The 21052-nt window shown below is 37.0% G+C and overlaps 1 protein-coding gene across 5 annotated transcripts in view; it reads right to left on the reverse strand.

Annotated features, from left to right (window-relative positions):
* The window catches only part of AKAP7 (A-kinase anchoring protein 7), a 106373-nt gene that overhangs the window by 68485 nt on the left and 16836 nt on the right, over nt 1–21052 (reverse strand). For all 5 annotated transcript variants that reach the window (XM_037045736.1, XM_037045738.1, XM_037045734.1 and 2 more), the window contains exons 3-5: nt 18073–18212; nt 8831–8967; nt 5772–5932 (exon numbers count right to left, since the gene is read on the reverse strand). In XM_037045736.1, coding sequence (XP_036901631.1) covers nt 5772–5932; nt 8831–8967; nt 18073–18212 — 438 coding nt within the window. The remainder of the gene's footprint in view (nt 1–5771; nt 5933–8830; nt 8968–18072; nt 18213–21052) is intronic.

Below are 21052 nucleotides of genomic sequence, written 5' to 3' on the forward strand. Positions count from 1 at the left end.
CAGAGGAATCACATTAAATCCACTGTAATTGACAAAAAAAAAAAAAAAGACCCAAATTGAGCATCCTAGTAACACTGGCCCAGTTCTCTTATTACCTAACTGTGTTCTTGGGTGCGTCATTCACCTTGACAGTAGAAGTGATGAGGTCCCTTCCCAGGTCCCATCTTACAACCCACAAATCGAAGTAGCCTGTCAGAGAGCTCCAGGGTATTTGCAGGAGATTCTAGACGCCAGGACTGGATTTTATTCTCATGCAAATATTTAGACATGAATGTTAATGAGGAAAGAGAGACTGTCTATGGTTAAATGTTCTTTCAATTTGACTTTTACGTTTATATCTAAACTTTTATTGGTTTATACTATTTAAAAATACATATTTACTGAACCTCTATTCTGTACCACACTCTAGGGACACAAAAATGAAAGATTCCCTCAAAGAACTTTCACTCTAGTTTAGAAAGATAAGATTTCAAAATAAACAAATGCCATGTAGTATCACAGTTTCTACAGCTCTCTGTCTATCGGAAATTGGGCATTAGAAGAGAAAATGATCATTTCTACTGAGTTGGCCAAAATATCTGTTTATTTTTTTTCCATAAAATAGAAGACACATTTTTTATTTTCACCAATAACTATTGATTTGGATAGTTTCACCATGTCAGCTATCTCCCACTATGGGCTTCTAGTGGGTTGAGGCCAGGGGTGCTGCTAAACATCTTCCTATGCATAAGACAGCCCCACAGCAAAGAATTATTTGGCCAAAATGTCAATAGTTCCAAGAAACTTTACAAACCACTTTTGACACATGTGATCAGTCACAGTACCTTCTCCATACACTGCACAAATCTTTTTTGCATTTCAGCTCCATTTTTACCTTTCTTGAAATAATAAAGTATAATGTGCAAAAAGTGTTGCACATTTTTTCCATCTTCAATATTAAAATGGTTGCACAAAAATTTACCAATTTTGATAAGTTTTTAAAAATACACACTGATACAACCTCTGTCACAATACAAATCTAACAAAATTGTTACGAAGGAAGTTAAAGACAACTAAGCACTACTAGAGCCACTGTGTGGAAAAAAACCAAATGAACTTTGGTTTTTTGAAATAAAAAATGAAATAAAACCCAATATTTTAAAGAACTAAAAAAAGCCTTTGTTTTAGAGGTAACACTTGACATGAGTCTTATAAAAGATCAATGATACAATCCAAAATAAAATTAAGAAAACAATTCCACTTAAAATATTATCAAAAATAATAAAATACTTAGGACAAAACTTTAACAGGGGGCAAAAACTTATACACTGACAATTACAAAATAGCACTGAAAGAAATTAAAGAAAACACAAATACATGGAAAGACACCTCACACTCATGGACGGGAAGTCTTAATATTGTTAGGCGGTCAGTACCACCCAGAGCAATCCCCTCAAAACTCCAGTGATGTCTGGCAGAAATAGAGAAATAATCCTAAAAATCTCAAGGGATCACGAATAGCCAAACACTCTCGATAAAGAAGAACAAAGTTGGAGGGCTAACACTTCCTGGTTACAAACCTTCCTACAAAGCTAAGTCACCATGATAGTGTGGTACTGGCATGAAGACAAACGCATTGATTAATGGGATAGAATAGAAAGCCCAGAAATAAACTCTCATGTATGTAATCAAGTGGTTTTTGACAAGAGTGCCCAGACCATTCAATGGGGAAAGCACAGTCTTTTCAACAAATAGTGCTGTGAAAACTGGGTATTCACAAGCAAAAGAATGAAGTTAGACCCTTACCTTACACCATAAACAAAAATTAACTCAAAGTGGATCAAAGACTAAAACATAAAAGCTAAAACTATAAAACTCACAAAAGAAAACAACTTCATTACCTTGGATTTAACGATTATTTGTTGGATATGACGCCAAACCACAGACAACAAAAGTATAAATTGATAAATTGAACTAAATTTGAAAACTTCTGAAGTTAAAAATTAAAAACCTTTTAAAAGTAAAAAGTTAAAAGTTAAAGCTGGAAAAAATACATTATACTTAAATAAGTGGCATTATAAGTTCTGAATATATTCAAATGCACTGCTTACCATAAAATCCATAAATATTAATCTAATAAACTGCATTCAAATATTTCTTATTTAATGAATTTTAATTGAATTAACAGAGCAGCCTAGAAACACCCAAAGATACCAGCACCCAAACAGATTCCCCACAACAGGCACATAAAATAGGGCATATTCTCTTTATCTTTTGGAAAAGAATTATAGTCAAAGTAAGAAAAGTGTAATATTCAAATGGATATCCTAAAATTTTCCAGTTTTCTTTTTATGAGATAAGTACACTTGGAATCTTTTATCATGCTAACCAAGCACACTTTTCTCATTTAAAAAAAATCACAAGGACTATTATAATTCCAGTAGGCTAAACTTTTAGCAATCTCTCAATCTAAAATACTTCTTAACAAAATTACAGTTCACTGAAAAAAAAAGAGAAATCACATTCATTTGTATGCAAATGAACTTCCTGGTGAAATTTCATCATTGTAAAATGTGGAGAAATGCCATATAAATGCATAATTTTCAATGTCTTCTTAGCTCTATGAGCTACCGCAATGCTAGCAAGGGAGAAGGTGCTATTTTATTCGGGGAAAGAAGATCCAAGTAGGAAGCTGAGACACAGACTCGCCGTCATCCGCCCCCCAAGCTCCCTCAAGCAACCAACAACCTCGACCTGCGTGTACAGGGCCTGCACCAAGATGCGATCGGACTCTCCCCACCAGGCATCGACCAGAACCAAGTTATTGGCATCATATCCACAAGCATAATTCAAGAATTGATGTAAAAGTTCATCAATTCAGAACCTGTTAGTTTAAAATTTCTAAATTACTCATTGTCCTGCAAATTTTCAACAATATGTTTACCTACTAGTATCTAAAATTCAGTCCTTTTTTTCCAAAACAACGTTATATTTTAATAATTTACTTATTCTAAATTGCAAATTTTAAAACACTATGAAAATTAGGCAAATAAGACTATTCATGAATTGTAATATTAAACTACTTTTCAAGTTGTTTTACTTCATGATATCTACTTAAGTTCATTATCAATATTTTAATGATTAAATTTATTTTCTTTAGAAATTATCTTGGTTTCCATTAAGTCAAACTAACTCTGCCTCCATTATTTGGAACAAATAAGATTTTAATATTTCTGTATAGGCATACACATATACATAGTTTATTGCAAAGTTTGTTATATCTACAGTCAATGAATATATTCTTCTAAAAGTTGGACTATATCATTTCAGTAGTTTATAAAATATGACACAAAACAAAATTACATTATTTTACTGATGCTATTGAAGTAAGCAAAACTAAGCCTGAGTTATTCTTTTAAAAAAAATCGAATGATGTAAAATATTGACAAAAGTCCATATATTGAATATTCTATCTGAATACTGCATAAATGAAGTACTGAATTAGACTTCAGTAAAAACTTTGCATATGCATATTCAAATATTTATATTTTCTATAAAAGTCAACAAAAACAATAATCAAAAGCAATAGTGCAATATACACATAAAGATTTAAAGCAAGATTTACCGTGATTCTAAAAGGGGAACCAGGTACTTTTCTCCATTTTCCATTTTTTGGTTTGGTAATGTTCTGTTTAAATTTATGGAAAAGCATATATATTTTTTAAGCAACAGTCTCTGGGATCAAAAAGGGAATTACAGGAGTAGTAGTCTTTTCTAAAATGACAAACAACGCCCTTGGGTCCACAATCACAGCTAAAGTTGGGTTCACAGTCACACTAAATTTCACATTCCTCAGCACACAATGGACCTTTTATCAATATTGGAAACTGCCTTTGTGAGAATATTTGCTAAGAATGGATGGAATTCTCAAGGTTGCAAGCACCCATTTAACTATTTAAAAGAACAATAAATTAATGACTAATTTAAAATGTTTCTTGAGTTTAGAGATATTTAAATCACAACAGAAGAGCCCCACATCTACCATTTTCTCCAGGGCAGTCAGAAAGAACAGACTGAGTTTGCTAACTGTGGGCACCGGTGCTCACGTGCTTTCCCACCAAAACTGTTAAGAGTCACCTTCTCCTTGGCCAAGTAATCATGTGAAGTCCTGGTACAACTTGACTCATAAATATTATTTATATTAATTATTATGATTTATAATAATTATACTTTATAATCAATAAATTTATAATTTATTATTTATCAATAATTATATTATGATGATTTAATTGCTTACATGTTTGTTTGTTTAGACATACATATATATATACTTTGCTCCATAGAAGAACTTAACCAGCAATGAAATGAAACCCAATCTTCATGCTTGCCTTACCCTAAAAAGATGTGCACTTTTGAACGTGAAACTATAAAACTGCAGAGAGACAATATAATATTAAGTGAAGGGAAAAAGTATATCTCAAAAGATCATGGACAACCTGATACCCTTTTTATAATCTGCCCTGGCCTGGTGGCTCAGTTGGTTTAAGCGTCATCCCATGCACCGAAAGGCTGTGGTGTGATCCCCAGTCAGGGCACATTATCTAGGTTGTGGGTTCAATTCCCTAGTCAGAAAAGTATAGGAGGCAACTAATAGATGTTTCTCTTTCACATTAATGTTTCTCTGTCTCTCTGTCTCTCTGACTCCCTTTGTCTCTCTCTAAAATCAATAAGCATATCCTCAGGTAAGGATTAAAAAAGGTTAAAGTCAATTAAAAACACATATACTTCTTGAGAATACAAGGACATAAATGCTGACTTCAAGATTACAATTACTGTAAGTGAAAGAAGGCTAAGAGATGGACTGGTGAAAAGAACGATAAGGGCTGACCATATCACAGCTTGCTTTTTAGCTTTCATTTTAGGTTGGGGATTTCCTGGTGATTATGATATTAATTTAAGATAGATAAATAGATATATAGAAAAACAGATAAAAATAGACTAAGGATAGACCAGTGACGAGGTGTGTTATGAACTAAGGACTATTGAACCTGAAATGACACGATGTGAAATGATGAGATATGAAAGGAAATGAAAATGAAAGTGGTTTACACTTTTTAGACTCATGCCCAATCTATGATCTGGATCAACTCAAATCTCACTCATCTGGGTTGTGGAATTTTCTGCTTCTACTTCCCCAACAACTGTCAACTGTGCTGCACAACATGTTCTCCAGTGGATGTGAGACCTTGTTCTGTCACCAGTGGGTCTTCTGCTCAGGAAGCAGTACCTACAGAGGGGCAAGGAAAGCAGCACAGAGCAAAATGCTACTGGACCACTTACTGACTCTCTGGACTAGGGCTGGCAATCGCCAAAACCTCTGAGCAACCAGGACAACTGGTGACTCTTCTTCATTCATCCGAGACTTATCAAATGCCAAGTACACATCAAGTGTCACTGTCACCCTCAGATCCTACAGATTCAGGATTAGGACACTCCTAACGAACACCTGAATCCAGCCTATCACCTTTCAGACAGCCTCAGAATCAACATATTCCTCAGGTCAAAGAATCAAGATGACTTTCCAGGCCTTTTATGTGGCTTCTTACCCACACAAGAAAATGCTGAAGCAGCTCACTTTTCAAGTAAGGTTATACTGGCTTCTCAAAGTTAAAAGATGTCAAATCTCTAGAACCAGAATTGGGGGGGGGGATTACTTGGAGGGAGGAATTAATTGGGGGGGGAGGAATCTCAACAGATGAGATTTCATATGAGTGTGCTGCTTTTTGTTTTACCTGCAATCTCCAAAAGTGGGTTTAGGTGATCTCCTTCTGCCAACTTCACAAATCCAACCTGATTTCCAAAAGTGTCAATCCCTTGAAAGGGCAAAGTCAAATGTCTTCCCTGAAGGATTTCTTCTATGAGTGGTTGTAATTCCAACAAAGCATCAATACCACTAGCAAGAGACAATATATTTTTCAGTAACATATTAAGTGATAATATATAGAAAACCAAACTGAAATAAAGTCATCAGTTTTAGAAATATAAAGTAATCTTGATATTTGTACTGGTTATTTTAAAGCACAAAATACCTTCAAAATCTAATCTATATAATTAAAATAAATACAATGTTAATTTTTAAACAAAAACTATGTTAGAAGTGAATTAAATATTTACCTAATTATAATGTCTATTATATTAAAGACATGAAAGAAAATACTATTTCATAGTTCACTAAGAATTTTTCAACAAGGAAATACTGCATGTACATTTCAGAAAAATATAACTCACATTTCAAGAACCCTAATACCTATAAGAGCTGACATTAGATTGTGTGAAAAGTTCTAGATTCTCATTAAAAGTACTAATGCTTATACAGTATTTACTATTTGCAAGGCAATCTACTAAAACTTAATATAAATGATCTCTTAAAATATAATAAAATAATTTACTATACTTGGATTCAACAAAAAATGTAGGTTTATGTTTGACAAATGCAATTACATGTTTGTTATACATGCTTTACCTATGTCATTATAGAGCTATTTTATTTCAAGTCCTTGATTTTTCCTTACAAAATCAAATATTTACTATATTAATTAATTTGACATTATTAGGGCTAGAATAATTTATAAATTAGAACCAGTTATTTCTGTCTTAAAAAGGATTTTGGTATAGCTACTCTATTATGAGAAAAAATTAAAATCTCACTAGAGGGCAGCAATTACTCAAAAAAGAAGTAAGTACATTCTTTGTTTATGGAGATGGCTTTAAAACAAATACCTTTACAGTGAACCACCATTAAATTATCTTGATCAGTGATTTGCTCAACAATAATTACATGTTAAATGTATATAAAGCTTAAGTATTTTTCTAGATATTTCATATCTATAAATTAGTTTTCACATAAAGTTTTTAGCTGATGATCACCCATAGCTTCCACAGTGAGACAGACTCAGTTCTGCCATAATATAATGTACAATACTTAAAATAGCTCTGGAAATGTCAGCATTTCTCATTAGATCTGCAAATCCCCATCCTAAATCCAGTCTTTCCTGACTGTATTTATGTTCATCCAAAAAGACACAATGCACATACTTCTCCTGCAATACTGTCCTTCACTGTGTGCTCTGAGTTAAAGCATGTAACAACAGAACAGCCCCTTCTGGCTCATCTGTCATAAATCAGAGGAATTCCCGATACTCACTTTAAATGTAACTATGTGCTAAAGCAAGCCATCCCAAAGTTAGGGCTTTTCAGAGACAGAGAACTCTACATCCCATTTTCTTTAAAGAAATACAGACCATCTAGACTTAGTCTGACTGTTCAGATCTCTAGTTGCATAAATCAGTGCATCTGTCCTACAGAGATGTCACCAGTCATGGAGCGAGAAGGACTCAGAGGTCTATGGTATCACTAGCTTTCAAATTCTTTTAAATAGAGTATCATTTCAAGAGTAGTTTATGAAAAGACTTCTGTGTGGTACTATGAGTACAAAGTATACACACATGGGAAACAGAACTCTGAAACTGGAGGTCAGACCCAAAGACTGTATCTGAAATTTAGACAGGACAGCCATCCTCCGAGGAAGAGCGCATTCTGCCTCTAGACTGCCGCTGAGCCTGAGACTGCGACATTGACTCTCCCCGGGTCTCCGCCAGCCAGGCTGCCTGACAGATTCTGGGCTGGCCAGCCCCCACAATTACAGGAGCTAATTCCTTAAGTAAATATAGATATAGACATAGAGGATATACAGGCAGATATAGATAATAATAAACAGAGAGAGGCAGGTAGAGAGAGATACCAATACATGTAGATACCCGCACTGATGTGCATCCTATCAGCTCTGTTTCTCTGGAGAACGCTGGCTCACGCTCTTCTAACACACACAGGGCAAGTTCTCTTTTTCCTTACAGCTTTCATCTGTGTCACAGCTTCTTGGGCCTCTTTTAAGACCATCAGAGTTTTGTTTTTGTTTGTATTTTTCTTCTGACTGGCAAAATGAACAGTTAAAGTAAGCCAAGTAAAATCTTCTAGTCCTCTCTGCCGCTGCAGGGCACTCAAGACTTGCTCTTGGGTAGAGCAGGTTGGGGTACATCAGAAGATGGATCTCTAAAGACATGAGGTTCTACTGTTTAAAAGACACAACTACTAGAATCACAATGATGCCCAGGCAGGGTCGCTCAATTGGTTAGAGTGTTGTCCTGTACACCAAAAGGTTGCAGGTTCAATTCCTTAAACTTGAGCTAACCCCAGAGAATCCCTGGGGGAGAGCAAGGTTTCTCCACTCCAGGTTGGAAAGCAACAGTCAAAACCTTTGAGGCACCAGTCAGTACAGGGATTCTAAAGGGAGTGAGGTGAAGCTGAAATACTACACTGACCTAACTGCACAACAGTTCTAATAAATAATAATATTGAGTGTCTACTATGTGCCAGGCCCTATACGGAGAACTCTTACATGTATTATTAGTCCTGTTATTTTCTCCATTTACTTAAGAAGTAAACATTCTTTTCAAAATCAGGCCCCTATTAGGAGATGATTGTGCCCTGGCATATTCCAGAGCCTTTACCTAGAATCTTGACCTAAATGGTCAGCCTCCAGAGTGCCTGCATAATTAACACGGGCAAAAAACTGCATAATCAAGGGATACCATTTGATAAGAAAAATAGAGCTTAAAAGTCTAGATTAGAAAGAGCATTTACACAGCTAATTCTGTATACTGACTATTAATTGGAATAAATTCATATAATAAAGAATGCTTCTATAGAATTTAAGTGCCTTTGGGGTTCTGCTATGTGTATTCACATCGAAGTAATACTTTGAAAAACAACATTCAGGAAACACATTACTCACATGTTTACTTCATCTTCATTTAACAGCTGCATCACCAGCAGGGTAATGTGAAAGGAGCCATGACTGGTCATTGCCTTGGCCAGCCGCTTATCTTGTTGGATTATTGCATTTTGCAGGATCTTAATTCCTCTTGTAATCTAATCCTCACACATACACACAAAATAGAGATTAAGTAAGCAAAATTTCCTTATGACAAAGTGTAAATCAAAAAGGAAATTAAGCAACAAACCAAAATCAGAAATGGCAAAATTCTTCAACAAATTAATACTTCATTGTCTACTTGTTCTCAAATATCCTACTAGATGGCTTGGAAAGCTCACTAGCATGTATAAGTTTTAAAATTCATACAGTGCTTGCCCATCTTAAGAACATGGAGCCTAACACCCTTATTTTATAGACCGGGTCACTGGTTGAGTAGAAAAACTTTCAATGGCCATGCATTTCTTCAGAAACTTGTCCTTGAATGTGCAGTATGACTTACTATAATTACGATCTTTCCTAAAAAAAGTTTTATTCTTGCACAGAAAGATCAAACCAGCAAACAACAGTCTATTGAAAGTCATATTTATTTTTCCCCCAATGAATGTGTCTAAGAAGTCATCCTTCATGGCCTTCTTTAAGATTTTTTAAAACAGCAATAATTTCAACTCAAACGACCACTGTCATTTTTCCAGATACATGAGGAGGAAGAGCGGCCAAGAAGCACAAACAGGTGTGTTAGAAAAGCCATTACCATTTGCACCCAGGGAAGTCCCAGGTCCCTTACAGGCCTCTCCTCTCACTACCTACTTGGAATCAAGAGGAGGAATGATGCCTCTCCCCTCCTCAGGCCCACTTACATCCAGTGCTAGCCAACTTCTAAATGTGAATGTACTGGAAAATAGTTCCAATATGAAATAGTGAACCGGGCCCTACCCAAGAAAAGAGAGCACAGAGAAGCCCTGAGGCAGCAGAATTTGTCAGAGAGAAGGGAGGGCCTAGCAATAGAAGCAGAGTCAGTAAAAAGACAGCGAGATAAGAAAAAACTAAATCATGAGCACAGCAGACTGTTCTGAGATGAGAGCAGCTGGTTTATCCTGAACAATGCTCCCATTTTCTGAGCAGAGAGACTGGGCGATCACAGGACGCTCTCCTGGGACCTGACTGCTCATGTGTCTTTACAGTAAATCCACATCACCCAGAAGAACCTCGGCGGCTCTCTACTCCTGGTAATCTGGAAGGGAGTGGCCCAGGAAACCGCATTTTCCTGGGAGGAATTTACACAGTAACACGGAACACAATATTTTCCTATGCAAGATGTCACTTCTATGCCACCCAAGAAAAGAATACTGATGGCCTGGAAAATATAAAATGTTCATGACGTAACAGTACACAAAGATCTTATAGAGCCACAGTTTCCTCTACTCTATTTTGATAAAACTAAATTATAAACTCCTGAAGGGCAATACCTAAATCTTCTAGCTCACCATCTTACCACAGTGCCTGCTAATAATAATAAAAACAATATTTAACCAATGACAGCAGTAACTAACGGTTATTGTGTGGCTACTTGGTTCCAGACACTACAGTAAACTTTTTACATATCTTAATTCACCGAAGCCGCTCTTTGATCCCAGGGGATAGACACTGGTATTACTTCTGGCTAAAAAGGTGAAACACAGATTTAAAAATCCCTTTAGGATCATACACCCCAAGCAGTAAAGGAACTTGAGACAAGAAAAAATTGCAGTATATGAGAAAAGATGAGGGAGACACCTAGAAGAAAAGAACCAGGAAGGGTGAGGAGGAGGAACTGTAGCTAAAGAGCAGCGGGGTAAGAGTTACGAGGAATTTGTTTTCACAGAGGCAAGGAAAGGCTCAGAGATGTGGGTGCTGACTTAAGAAATGTAACACCGAGGGGGAAAAGACATCTAAAGGAGATTTATTTTCAGGAAATCTTACTGGATCTTGTGTAAATGGAATACACTGTCCTCAAAAAAAAAAAAAAAGAAGGCTGTAGTGTAAGTCTATATTAAATTTTAAATTTAAGTTGGAGAGTTTTTTTTTCCCAGTGCAATGAAGTGCTGAAATTTGCTTTTGGGAAAAATATAATTACATCTGCTAACCTTAGCTGATACTGATGGTAATTCTGGTTCAACTGTAATGAAAACGTGGCTGAGGATGAGAATTTTGTTCTCATCCAATTGGCTGTTCTCAGCCAATAATAGAGTGATGCAACGAATGGAGGCTGCTGGCCCTGCCTCAGAAATCCTCGATTTGAACCCTGTGTCTGCCACAGGTGTGACCCGGTCCAAGTCACCACATCTCACTGAATCTTGGTTTCTCCCACTGCCAACCAGGAATAATAAAATGTGCACTGCCAAACTTATAAAGGTGTGTTAAAGATCACAGGAGACAAGCTACACAGTAAAGTATACCATTTGCCTAACAGAAGGTATGAAACATTGGCAATGTTGTTAAGATCCGTGGCTCTCTACCCTGGGCAATTTTGCCTCCCAGAGGGTATTTATTTGGCAATGTCTGGTCACATTTTGGTTGTAACAACTGAAAGTTTGCTACTTGTATCTCATGGGTACAGTATTTGCATTTTCTTAGTTTTAAAACATTAGTTTTCATTCTAAGGTCAAATAATAATTATATGTAAATTCAGGACAACACTCAAAGAATTCCATTTATTTGCATGTGCAACATTTTAGTGCAATGTCCTACACATGGTAAAACACTTTTAGACCATTCATATCTTTGATTTATCCAGTAGCTTGTAAAGTTGCTAATTAAAAAATGTACAACACTTTGAAGACAATTTCTCTGAAGTCACACAGTACTTATAATGCAAGATTAACCTCAAAACTATGAGAATTGTAATGCTAACTTAATCAAGTAATATATGTCTAATTATTCTTTGATGGCCAAATTCATTTATGTATTCTTTGATATCATCTTAACATTTTTTAAACACATTTTATTCCTAACTGCATTCTTAAGAAATAAAAAGAAAAAATACTTCAGAGTCTTGTCCGTATGCCATTAAAAAAGCACCAAAGACATTAAAGGCCAAAGGAAACTAATTTTTATAGCCGCTGTTTAAAACGCTATAAATCCATTAAAGCTTATCTTTCACCATAACCCACAGCCATTGACAGTACTGCACAATGACTAATACTGTAAAGTCATATTAAAATATGACCTTGAAAGAAACCTTTTAAAATAAAAACCTTTATTAACTTCACTTCTGGTCAAGATGGTGGAATAGACAGACATGGCTCACCTCTTTGCACAACCACATCAAAATTACAACTAAAATACAGAACAACAATCACTCAGAACCATCAGAAATTGAGTTGAATGGAACTCTAACAACTATGGAATTAAATAAACCATATCCAGCTAAACTGGTAGGAGAGCTGCAGATGCAAAACCAGCCGGTCCCTCACCCACATATGGTGCATATAAACCTGGGAGGGACATCTCAGAGTGAGGAGTCCTAGACCCACATCAGCCCCCCAGCCTCGGGTCCTAGTGCCAGGAAGATAAGTCCCTGTAACTTCTCACTGCAAAAACCAGCGGGGATCAAGTCGGTGGAAGAAACTTCTAGAGTCCCAGGCAGCCCCTCTTAAAGAACATACACATGGACTCGCTTACTCAGACTCACTCCCTCTGAACTCCAGCACCAGGGTGGCAGTTTGAAAGGCACCAGTAGTATACAGACAGAAACTGAAGGGTCTGGCATCAACATGAGCAGAGGCCACAGTCCCTCTTCTAAACCCTCCCCCTACACACAGAGCCAGCAAACTGATACCAAATCTGAGACTCCATCAACCTTGCTAACACTGTTTGACTCATCTCCAGAGAACCTGCCCCACCCAACTTTCAACCCACCTAAGCTGTTGTTCCATATGAATGTCTGGTCTTGATTCATGCTTCACAACTTCAAAATTGCATCAAACAAGCAGCAGCCAGCCTAGATTCACAGCTTCTCCTGGGACTCTCCAAGCCCGCCACCAGTAGACATCTCAGATTGCTTTAAAGCTCAGGCAGGGTAGCCTTAGGCAAAAACACAAACAGAGGCTGATCTTGGCCTGCATCACCCAGGAAACCCCTCAGCCTTCACACCCAGTGGACACCTACAGACCACATCACAGCACCATCATTCTGCACAGCTGATCCTTCACAGAGGGTGGAGATTGGTCATCAGAGGTCACAGTTAATTCTTGCAGCTAACTGGCCTGGGTAAATGACCCCTGCCATTGACCTGCAAACAGCAATCAAGTTTCAACTATAAGAGGATGGTGTACTAAGCCCACACAAAGGTATACTTTGAGTACCTATCCCCCTTGGGGATAGGAGAGCTGTGCCACCGGACCCTGCGGGACACCTATTACATTAGGCCACACTATCAAGACACTGAGTCAAAGCAACTCTTCATAATACACGGGAACAAACACAGGGAGGATGCCAAATCAAGGAGACAAAGAAACATGGCCCCAATGAAAGAATGGACCAAAACTCCAGAAAAAGCACTAAATGAAATGGAAACAAGCAATCTATCAGATGCAGAGTTCAAAACACTGGTTTTACGGATGCTCAAGGAACTAAGTAAGGATATTCACAGCATAAAAAACATCCAGTCAAAACAAAGGATACACTAATTGAAATAAAGAACAATTTACAGGGAAACAACAGTAAAGTGCATGAAGCTGAGAATCAAATCAATGATATGAAATACAAGGAAGAAAAAAACAACCAATCAGAACAAGAAGAAGAAAAAAGAACCCACCCCTGCAAAAAAAAAAAAACAAAACAGGATAGTATATGCAGTCTCTGGAACAACTTCAAGCACTCCAACACTTGCATCATAGAGGTCACAGAAGGAAAAGAGAAAAGAGCAAGAAATTGGAAATCTATTTGAAAAATTTATGAAAGAAAACTTCCCTGATTTGGTGAAGGAAATAGACATGCAAGTCCAGGAAGTGCAGAGAGTCTCAAACAAGATGGATGCAAAGAGGCCCACTCCAAGACACATCATAATTAAAATGCCAAAGGTTAAAGATAAAGAGAGAATCTTAAAAGCAACAAGAGAAAAGGAGTTAGTTACCTACAGGGGAGTTCCCATAAGACCATTGGCTGATTTCTCAAAAGAAATTTTGCAGACTAGATGGGATTGACAAGAAATATTCAAAGTCATGAAAATCAGGGACCTACAGGTGAGATTGCTCTACCCAGCAAAGATACCATTTAGAATTGAAGGGCAGATACACAGCTTCCCAGACAAGGAAAAACTAAAGGAGTTCATTATCACCAAATAATTATTACATGAAATGTTAAAGGGCCTTATTTAAATAAAAGGAGATCACAACTATGAACAATAAAATGGCAAACAATATAAATCTATCAACAATTGAATCTAAAAAACAAACTAAGCAAACAAGAAGAACAGAAACAGAATCATGGATATGGAGGGCATTGTGATGGTTGCCAGAGGGTGGCGGGTGTTGGGAATTTGTGAAGGTGACGGGATTAAGAAGTACAAGTAAGCAGTTACAGAATAGCAGTGGGGATGCAAAGTACAGTGTAGGAAATGGAGTAGCCAAAGAACTTATACACACAACCCACGGACATGAACAATGGTGGAGGAGCGGCCTGAGGGAGTGGGGTTGCTGGGTGGAGGGGACAAAGGGGGGAAAATCAGGACAACTGTAATAGCATACAATAAAATATAATTTAAAAAAGTTTTTATTAACTTCTTAAATATTTCATTCACTGAGTAACTTCTTGATGTTTAGAGGATAAATCAGACATCCATCTGTTATACCTCACCACTAAGCCACATTCCACATGCATGAAAACGATGTAATGAAAAAATCTATTTTTATATCTTTAAAGCTTCCTAATTGACTCAAAGCATATATGAGTTCAAAGAAAATACCTTAAAGGTATTTGTGTGTGTGAGGGAATGTGTACATGTTCTACCACACAGCCAATGTCTTTGACCTCAATTTTCGACATGTCTCCACCTAACTTGTCGTTAAAGCTGAATACTCTCATTTTTCTTGCTTGTCTACAACCATGAAAAAAACTTAAAAATAGGATGATACAGTCATAACTGAAAAAAAGTAAAACATTATACTCAAAGAGGAAAATTTTCTATATCTACCAAGTGCTTAATATACATGATGTTAAATACTTTCACAATTACATTTACTGGAAAGAAACCGAATGTACAAATCTACTTTCACTTTTCCCTAAGACCAGCACTTTTCACATTACAAAGTGACAAAATACAGAATTAAATATAACAAATGCCTCCTAAAATCTCTAAAGAAAATCATATTTTTCCATTAGTATAAAAATTTATCTTATAAAAATTAATATTCCTAATTTCTTGAATCAGCTTCTGATTGTTCCCTTACATTTTTCAATGTTGATTTACCTTATAGTATTACTTCTTATAAGAGAGCATATAAAATCTAGTCAGTTAGAAAACATTAAAGATTTATTATAACTCCATTAAATTTTCTTCTTTATTTTGATATTCAAACTAATGTGTGATGCAGATAATGGAGAAACACATACTTTCATATACTTGAAATTAGGCTATTTTTATGCAGCCAGTCCAATTGATTTTTCAATTCCATTTTTAAAAATATGAAATCATGATCCTCCATTAATAAAGAATTTGAAACATCTGAGAACATGTTTAAAAACCAAAGATCCATGTAAGTCTGAAAACTTTTTTTTTTTTAAACTAGATGCCAACAAGTAGAGGCCAAAAGTAGAGCAACTCATTGTGAATGTGCTGGCTTCCAAAAGCTTGTTTGCAGGTCACTTAATTGGAGTTTGGCACACAATCTCCCATTGAAACCGTGTTCTAAATGCTGCTGCTTTTCCCAGGCCTTCCCACAAAGGCTCCAGTAAGTAGCTTAGAAAGAAAATTAACATTAGATACTTGAAAACAAACAAACAAAAAAAGATGCTCATACAAAAGATATAAAAATGTATCTCCTGAGGTCCCATTCTTACATTTCAACCTCAAGTTTATACTTAAGCTTCCTATTACCTACAAATAAGTCTCTTGAGAGGGAAGCATTGAATTAGTTGGTTTCGAGATCACTTGAAAACTATATTCCCCACTATTACAATTACCCTAGCCCCTGAAGACAAACTACTGTTGAACCCGTATTATAAAACCAACATTTATAACATTGTATTTACTATTTGGAATGTTCTGGTTATAACTTAGTATGCCAAAAACACATCTTTTGTCCCTGAAATGAAATTATCTTGTGTTTACTCTTGGCCAACCACTGTTCTAGGTACTGAGAAAAAGCTGAAAATCTTTGTGAGGAAAACTAACAAGTATCAAATTGCAAGGATGACAAATGACATAAGGAAAGCGATGAAAATCTTTTGGGGGGAAGGGAAGATTGACCTCATCGGGGTGGTCATAGCTGACAGGCTTGAGCTGAGATTTTGGCATTAGTAAAACCGAAAGAGGAAGGGAAATGCCCAGCCCGAGAAGGCTTTCCCCTGGGGCAGCCGGAACTCGGCAAGGTCAAGGAAGGCCAGAGGGGCCTCCAGGAGAAGGGAGAGGGCTGCAGGGGAGGTCAGAAAATGCAGAATCTTACAGAATGTGACAGACTTTGTCTTCATCCTAAAGTCAATGGGAAAAGACTGAAATATACAGGCAAGGAAGCGACATGTCCAGATTTGGATTTAGAAAATAATCATGACCACCTCCATTTCACACCCGAAGAAACAAACTAGAGAAATTGAGAGAAATTCAGTGACCTGGCCTGCATCCACCAGTTAGAGTTTGTGACCCAGCCGGTATCTGAACAAGGTCTGTCAGACTCCAAACGTGTACTCTTGCCACTTTCTACACAACATCCCAGAAGCTGAGAAGCAGAAACAAAGGCTGCTCCGTGAGAACTAAGACTTGCAGACAGGTATCCCATCGTCCTTCCTGTCTGTCACCTTGGAACAGGTGTGAAGGGAGATGCGGGGCTGCCGTTCAGATCACCACGAAAGCCAACAGTGGAGGGGTGAAGAGAAAGGGAAGGCAAAGGGCCCACTGAAAGCATTGTACGGAAGTTTTAACAACTTCTATGCTAACTGACTCCATAGTGGAACACTCTTTAAGCAATAAATCAAAATAAGGAACCTGGAGTCTCTTCCAGTCATCAACTACATGTCCTTGGGGAGGTCACTTCTCCCGTTTCATATTCCGTTTCTGTAGGACCTGGCTTCTGACTGCTGGGCTAAGCAGTACCACCTCTGACTTCCTGCTCCCTTCCAATCCCCACGTGCACATGCGAGTCTGTATGTCAAAGAAACCTTTCCAAACAACTCACAACTATTTCAAAATAATATATATACTTGTTGGGTACATTAAACTAAACACTTTTAAGAATTATTGAACTGTTAACCCACTTCAATTTTGTTTGATTTTTAAAAATTCATTAGCATGCCCTAGAAATGTTTTAGTTAAGTAAGGGAGAAGCAAGCTGAAAATGCACCTAGTAAAAGAGATTATATCCCACGATCAAACAGAAACTCCTGTTTGGCTATTAAATTGGGCCAATGTAAAAGCAGTCAGTCTTCCAAGTGAGGCATTCTTTTGTAAGGCATCTCATTTCCTACCTCGCTGCTGTAACAATTTTAAGTAGATACTGTAGTTTTCTTTCTCAGCCACATGTAAGGGTTTCCTAGTGTGGGCTAATCAGCTAATTTCCTATTCATATTATTATTTTTCAGATTTTTTAGTAGATTTCTACCAAGTCTGTCATGTAATATTAAGTTGACATGATAATGAGTAATTTTCAAAGAAACTATGTTGCAATCATCATTACTATGAACAGGACTAAGCAGCAAGAAATCCCAGTTTACCTTCCCAGCAAAGATTTCAGAATCCTCTTTTACACCCTGTCTCTGCTCTCAGCTTCTGAAAGTTGCCTGTTATGGTGAACAAATGCTTAGAAAGAAATTTAACATGCCATCTGGCAAGAGATTTTCAAACGGCTTTTGCAAAATTGTCTAAACATGATTGTTGAAATATTTTTCAAAATTATTTTTAAAATATATTCCACTTAAGCAGGAATATTCCCTGTATGGCCCAGTTAAAATGCCAACAAAGACTCTTAAAAGCTGAGAGCAGGTGGGCTTGCAAGTTAAGAATTTAGTGTACTTAAAATATAATTTAAAACCTTATAATAAAATTAGTTGTGTTTTCTTTTTAATAGCACCTCTTTGTTGGTGATCGGAATGGAGAGGAAATAGTTGGGTTGATAGTCTTTGTGCTTTTTTTTCCTCTTCTTTATTTGATCTTTACTGATCCATTTACTTTCTTCACCTTTCTCCAAATCTATCTGAGGCACATCAGTAACTAGAATAAAAAAGTAAAATGATAATATATCCAATGCATTAAAACAAAGATAATATAGTCGCCCCCCAAAAGAAATAAGCACTATATAAGTAGCAATCGTTCATAATTGTCATTTTCAGACCTAAAGCAGGAGTTGGCAAACTCTTTCACAAAGGACCTTGCACTAAATATTCCAGGCTTTGCATACCACACGCTCTCAGTCACAATTACCCAAGTCTGTTGTAGACAAAACACAGATAAATGTGTACAGCTGTGTTCCAGTAACACTCCTACAAAGCTGATAGCCAGTGTTACTAAACTCTGACCTAACGCATGGCCAACAACCATTCTCACCCCCATGCCACAATTTTCATGAGTAGGAAACATTATTTTTTTTGTCCATCCTGTACATGTATATCTGTGACCCCTATAAGTAACCACTTGCAGCAATCCACTCAAGGTTTGGTTTGTGGCCAATGTCACACTACAAACTATTTCTTGTAAAAATTAAAAGACTGCTTTAGAAACTTTCACAGCAATTACACAAAGTAATTTTGGTTTCTATTGAATTTTGGTTTCTACTGTGATGGTCATTTAATTTAAAGCATTTTTCTTTTTCTTTCTCTCTCTCTCTTTTTTACAAAAGTAACAGTTGGCAACAAATGGGTAATTTTAAAAAATTTGTCCTCGAACATAGATAATTTGATCAGCACTTAGCATACTTCCTTTTAACATCATCTTCCAAAGACTCATTTACAATACCCAACAATTATAATTATAAAACTATGCCCCAAATCAGTGCAAAGTGTCTCCTTCCCCACAGAATCTGTAGGGGGACATCCATATGCATACAAACCTACCATTAATTGAGTTTTCAGGTGGTGTCTTCTTGAACAGCAGTTTACTATTTCAAACTAGAATGCCTCATAGAGACTTTGTAAGAATACAAATATATTTTCTTGGGTATGATTTTGGAAAGGGGTGGGAGGGAGGGACCAACTTACCTTACATTTAATCCCACAGGTTGGTTTCATCTCTGGATCAATTCTAATCAACCATAGTGACCACCTGCACCCAATATCTTGAGAAGGGGCTGAGCCGACAGCATAATGCCTGTGTGCCTATGCAACCCTGACCTTACTGAGCTTCTTAGTTTATATATGATGAAACAGAAGAGCAGAAAAACTTTTAAAAAAGTTTTAAAAGTTTTGCTCACCACCACAGAGTGAAGTCTGGTATTTAAACCTCAACTCTCCTAGTACACTTTCTACTCAATCAAACTACTCTATTTCAGTTCTGCCTAAGTAGTTATTACTACGCACAAAACCGAAGAGAAGTAATTGTTCATATTTTTATTTTTTGAAATAATAATAGCAAACAATTTTAAGTGAAGGTCACAAATAGTATTTTAATGCTAACTTCTAGGAAAAATAGAGTATGTTTAAAATGTTAAATTAAGGGGTGGTAGAAATAGACACTCTTTCTGGGACAAATATGTATTTGTGAGACACAGAAGATGGGGCAAATAAGAGCAGGCGACGTGGATAACAGGTCTGACTGTGTCATTGTAAATTGAGGCAAATATCCTGGCATGTGTGTATATCCATTTCACTACCACATTGCTCAAAAACCAATGTGATTAAAATGATATCTTTCTCAACAATATGCCTAGTGGTTAAAAAATTAATGTGCTTAAACAGAGAACACATATTTGAAATACAAATTATTACTAGCTTCTTTTACACATGTGAGCTTGTCAGAACTTTAAAAATTCTCTTGCTAAGAAACAGTCTGCAACATTCTCATCTGTATTATGTGCATGATCTAAATTGCCTCATATGATTCCACTGGGTTTTATTTCCCATGCAATTTTTTAACATGGAAAATCAAATCAATATGCTGATGAGCTACTTATAATTCTAGATATCTAAGAAAAGGTCCTATATCTGATTGGAGTAACACAAACTAAATATACTAATTTTAAACCAAGGCCAAAATTATGCTAATGAAGGACTGCATATATTATTAATCCACTTCTAAATACATTTCTAGCCCAACTCCATCCGCTCCTAGTAAACTAGTACCCTGAAAATGTAAACCAATCTTCATATTGTCTGCAACCAGAGGGTCTAGGTGGGAATCCTGGCTCCCTGACTTGTTGGTGTGATCTTAGATAAAACACATGAGCTCTCTTTATCTCAGTTTTCTACTCTGTAATTGGAGGGTTGTTGGGAACCGCCCTGCCTGGTTTCAGGAGCTGTAAACCCCCCATAGATAACGCTGAGTGAGCGACCTTCGGACTGTGAGCCAAAGGAGACAAAGCTTATCTCCCTGGCAAGAATGCTGCTTCTGCTTCATCCCTCTCTGGCCCCCAACGCTTGGTCAGTTAGTCAATGACAGGTATGGCCCTTCAGAGGGTGGGCAACCTAAGGCAGACATGATCACTTAGGAGGCCCTCAAGGAAGGACTCAGAGGGCTGCAGCAAAGAGGGAGTGACGGACCCTTGACCCCTAGCTTTGACAAAGCCTGGGTCCTCAGTCTGTCCACGAGAAGTCTCTGAGAATTCCTTGGCTATCTGCCTCCTCTGCCTGACTTAAGCCTGAAAACAATGACTGATCATCCCTGTGCTGGGAAGGGCAGGCTCCCTGGGTGATCAGGCCTGAGAAAGGATATATAAAATCCCATGAAGCCTGCTTTGCTAAGGATGCTCTTAGTTAAATGATAAAGGCCCAAGCAGAAAATGAGTTTGTTTCACAAAGTTTTGCAGCCTTTTAGCTGACAGATTCTGACTTAGAAGAAGCCCCAATAGTTCTTTGTATGCTGTGTACTGCCTGACAATGATCAATAAGCTGTACCTGAAC

The sequence above is a fragment of the Sturnira hondurensis genome, unplaced genomic scaffold (genome assembly GCF_014824575.4).
Source record: "Sturnira hondurensis isolate 20B ecotype Veracruz unplaced genomic scaffold, ASM1482457v3 Scaffold0004474, whole genome shotgun sequence".
NCBI lineage: Eukaryota > Metazoa > Chordata > Mammalia > Chiroptera > Phyllostomidae > Sturnira > Sturnira hondurensis.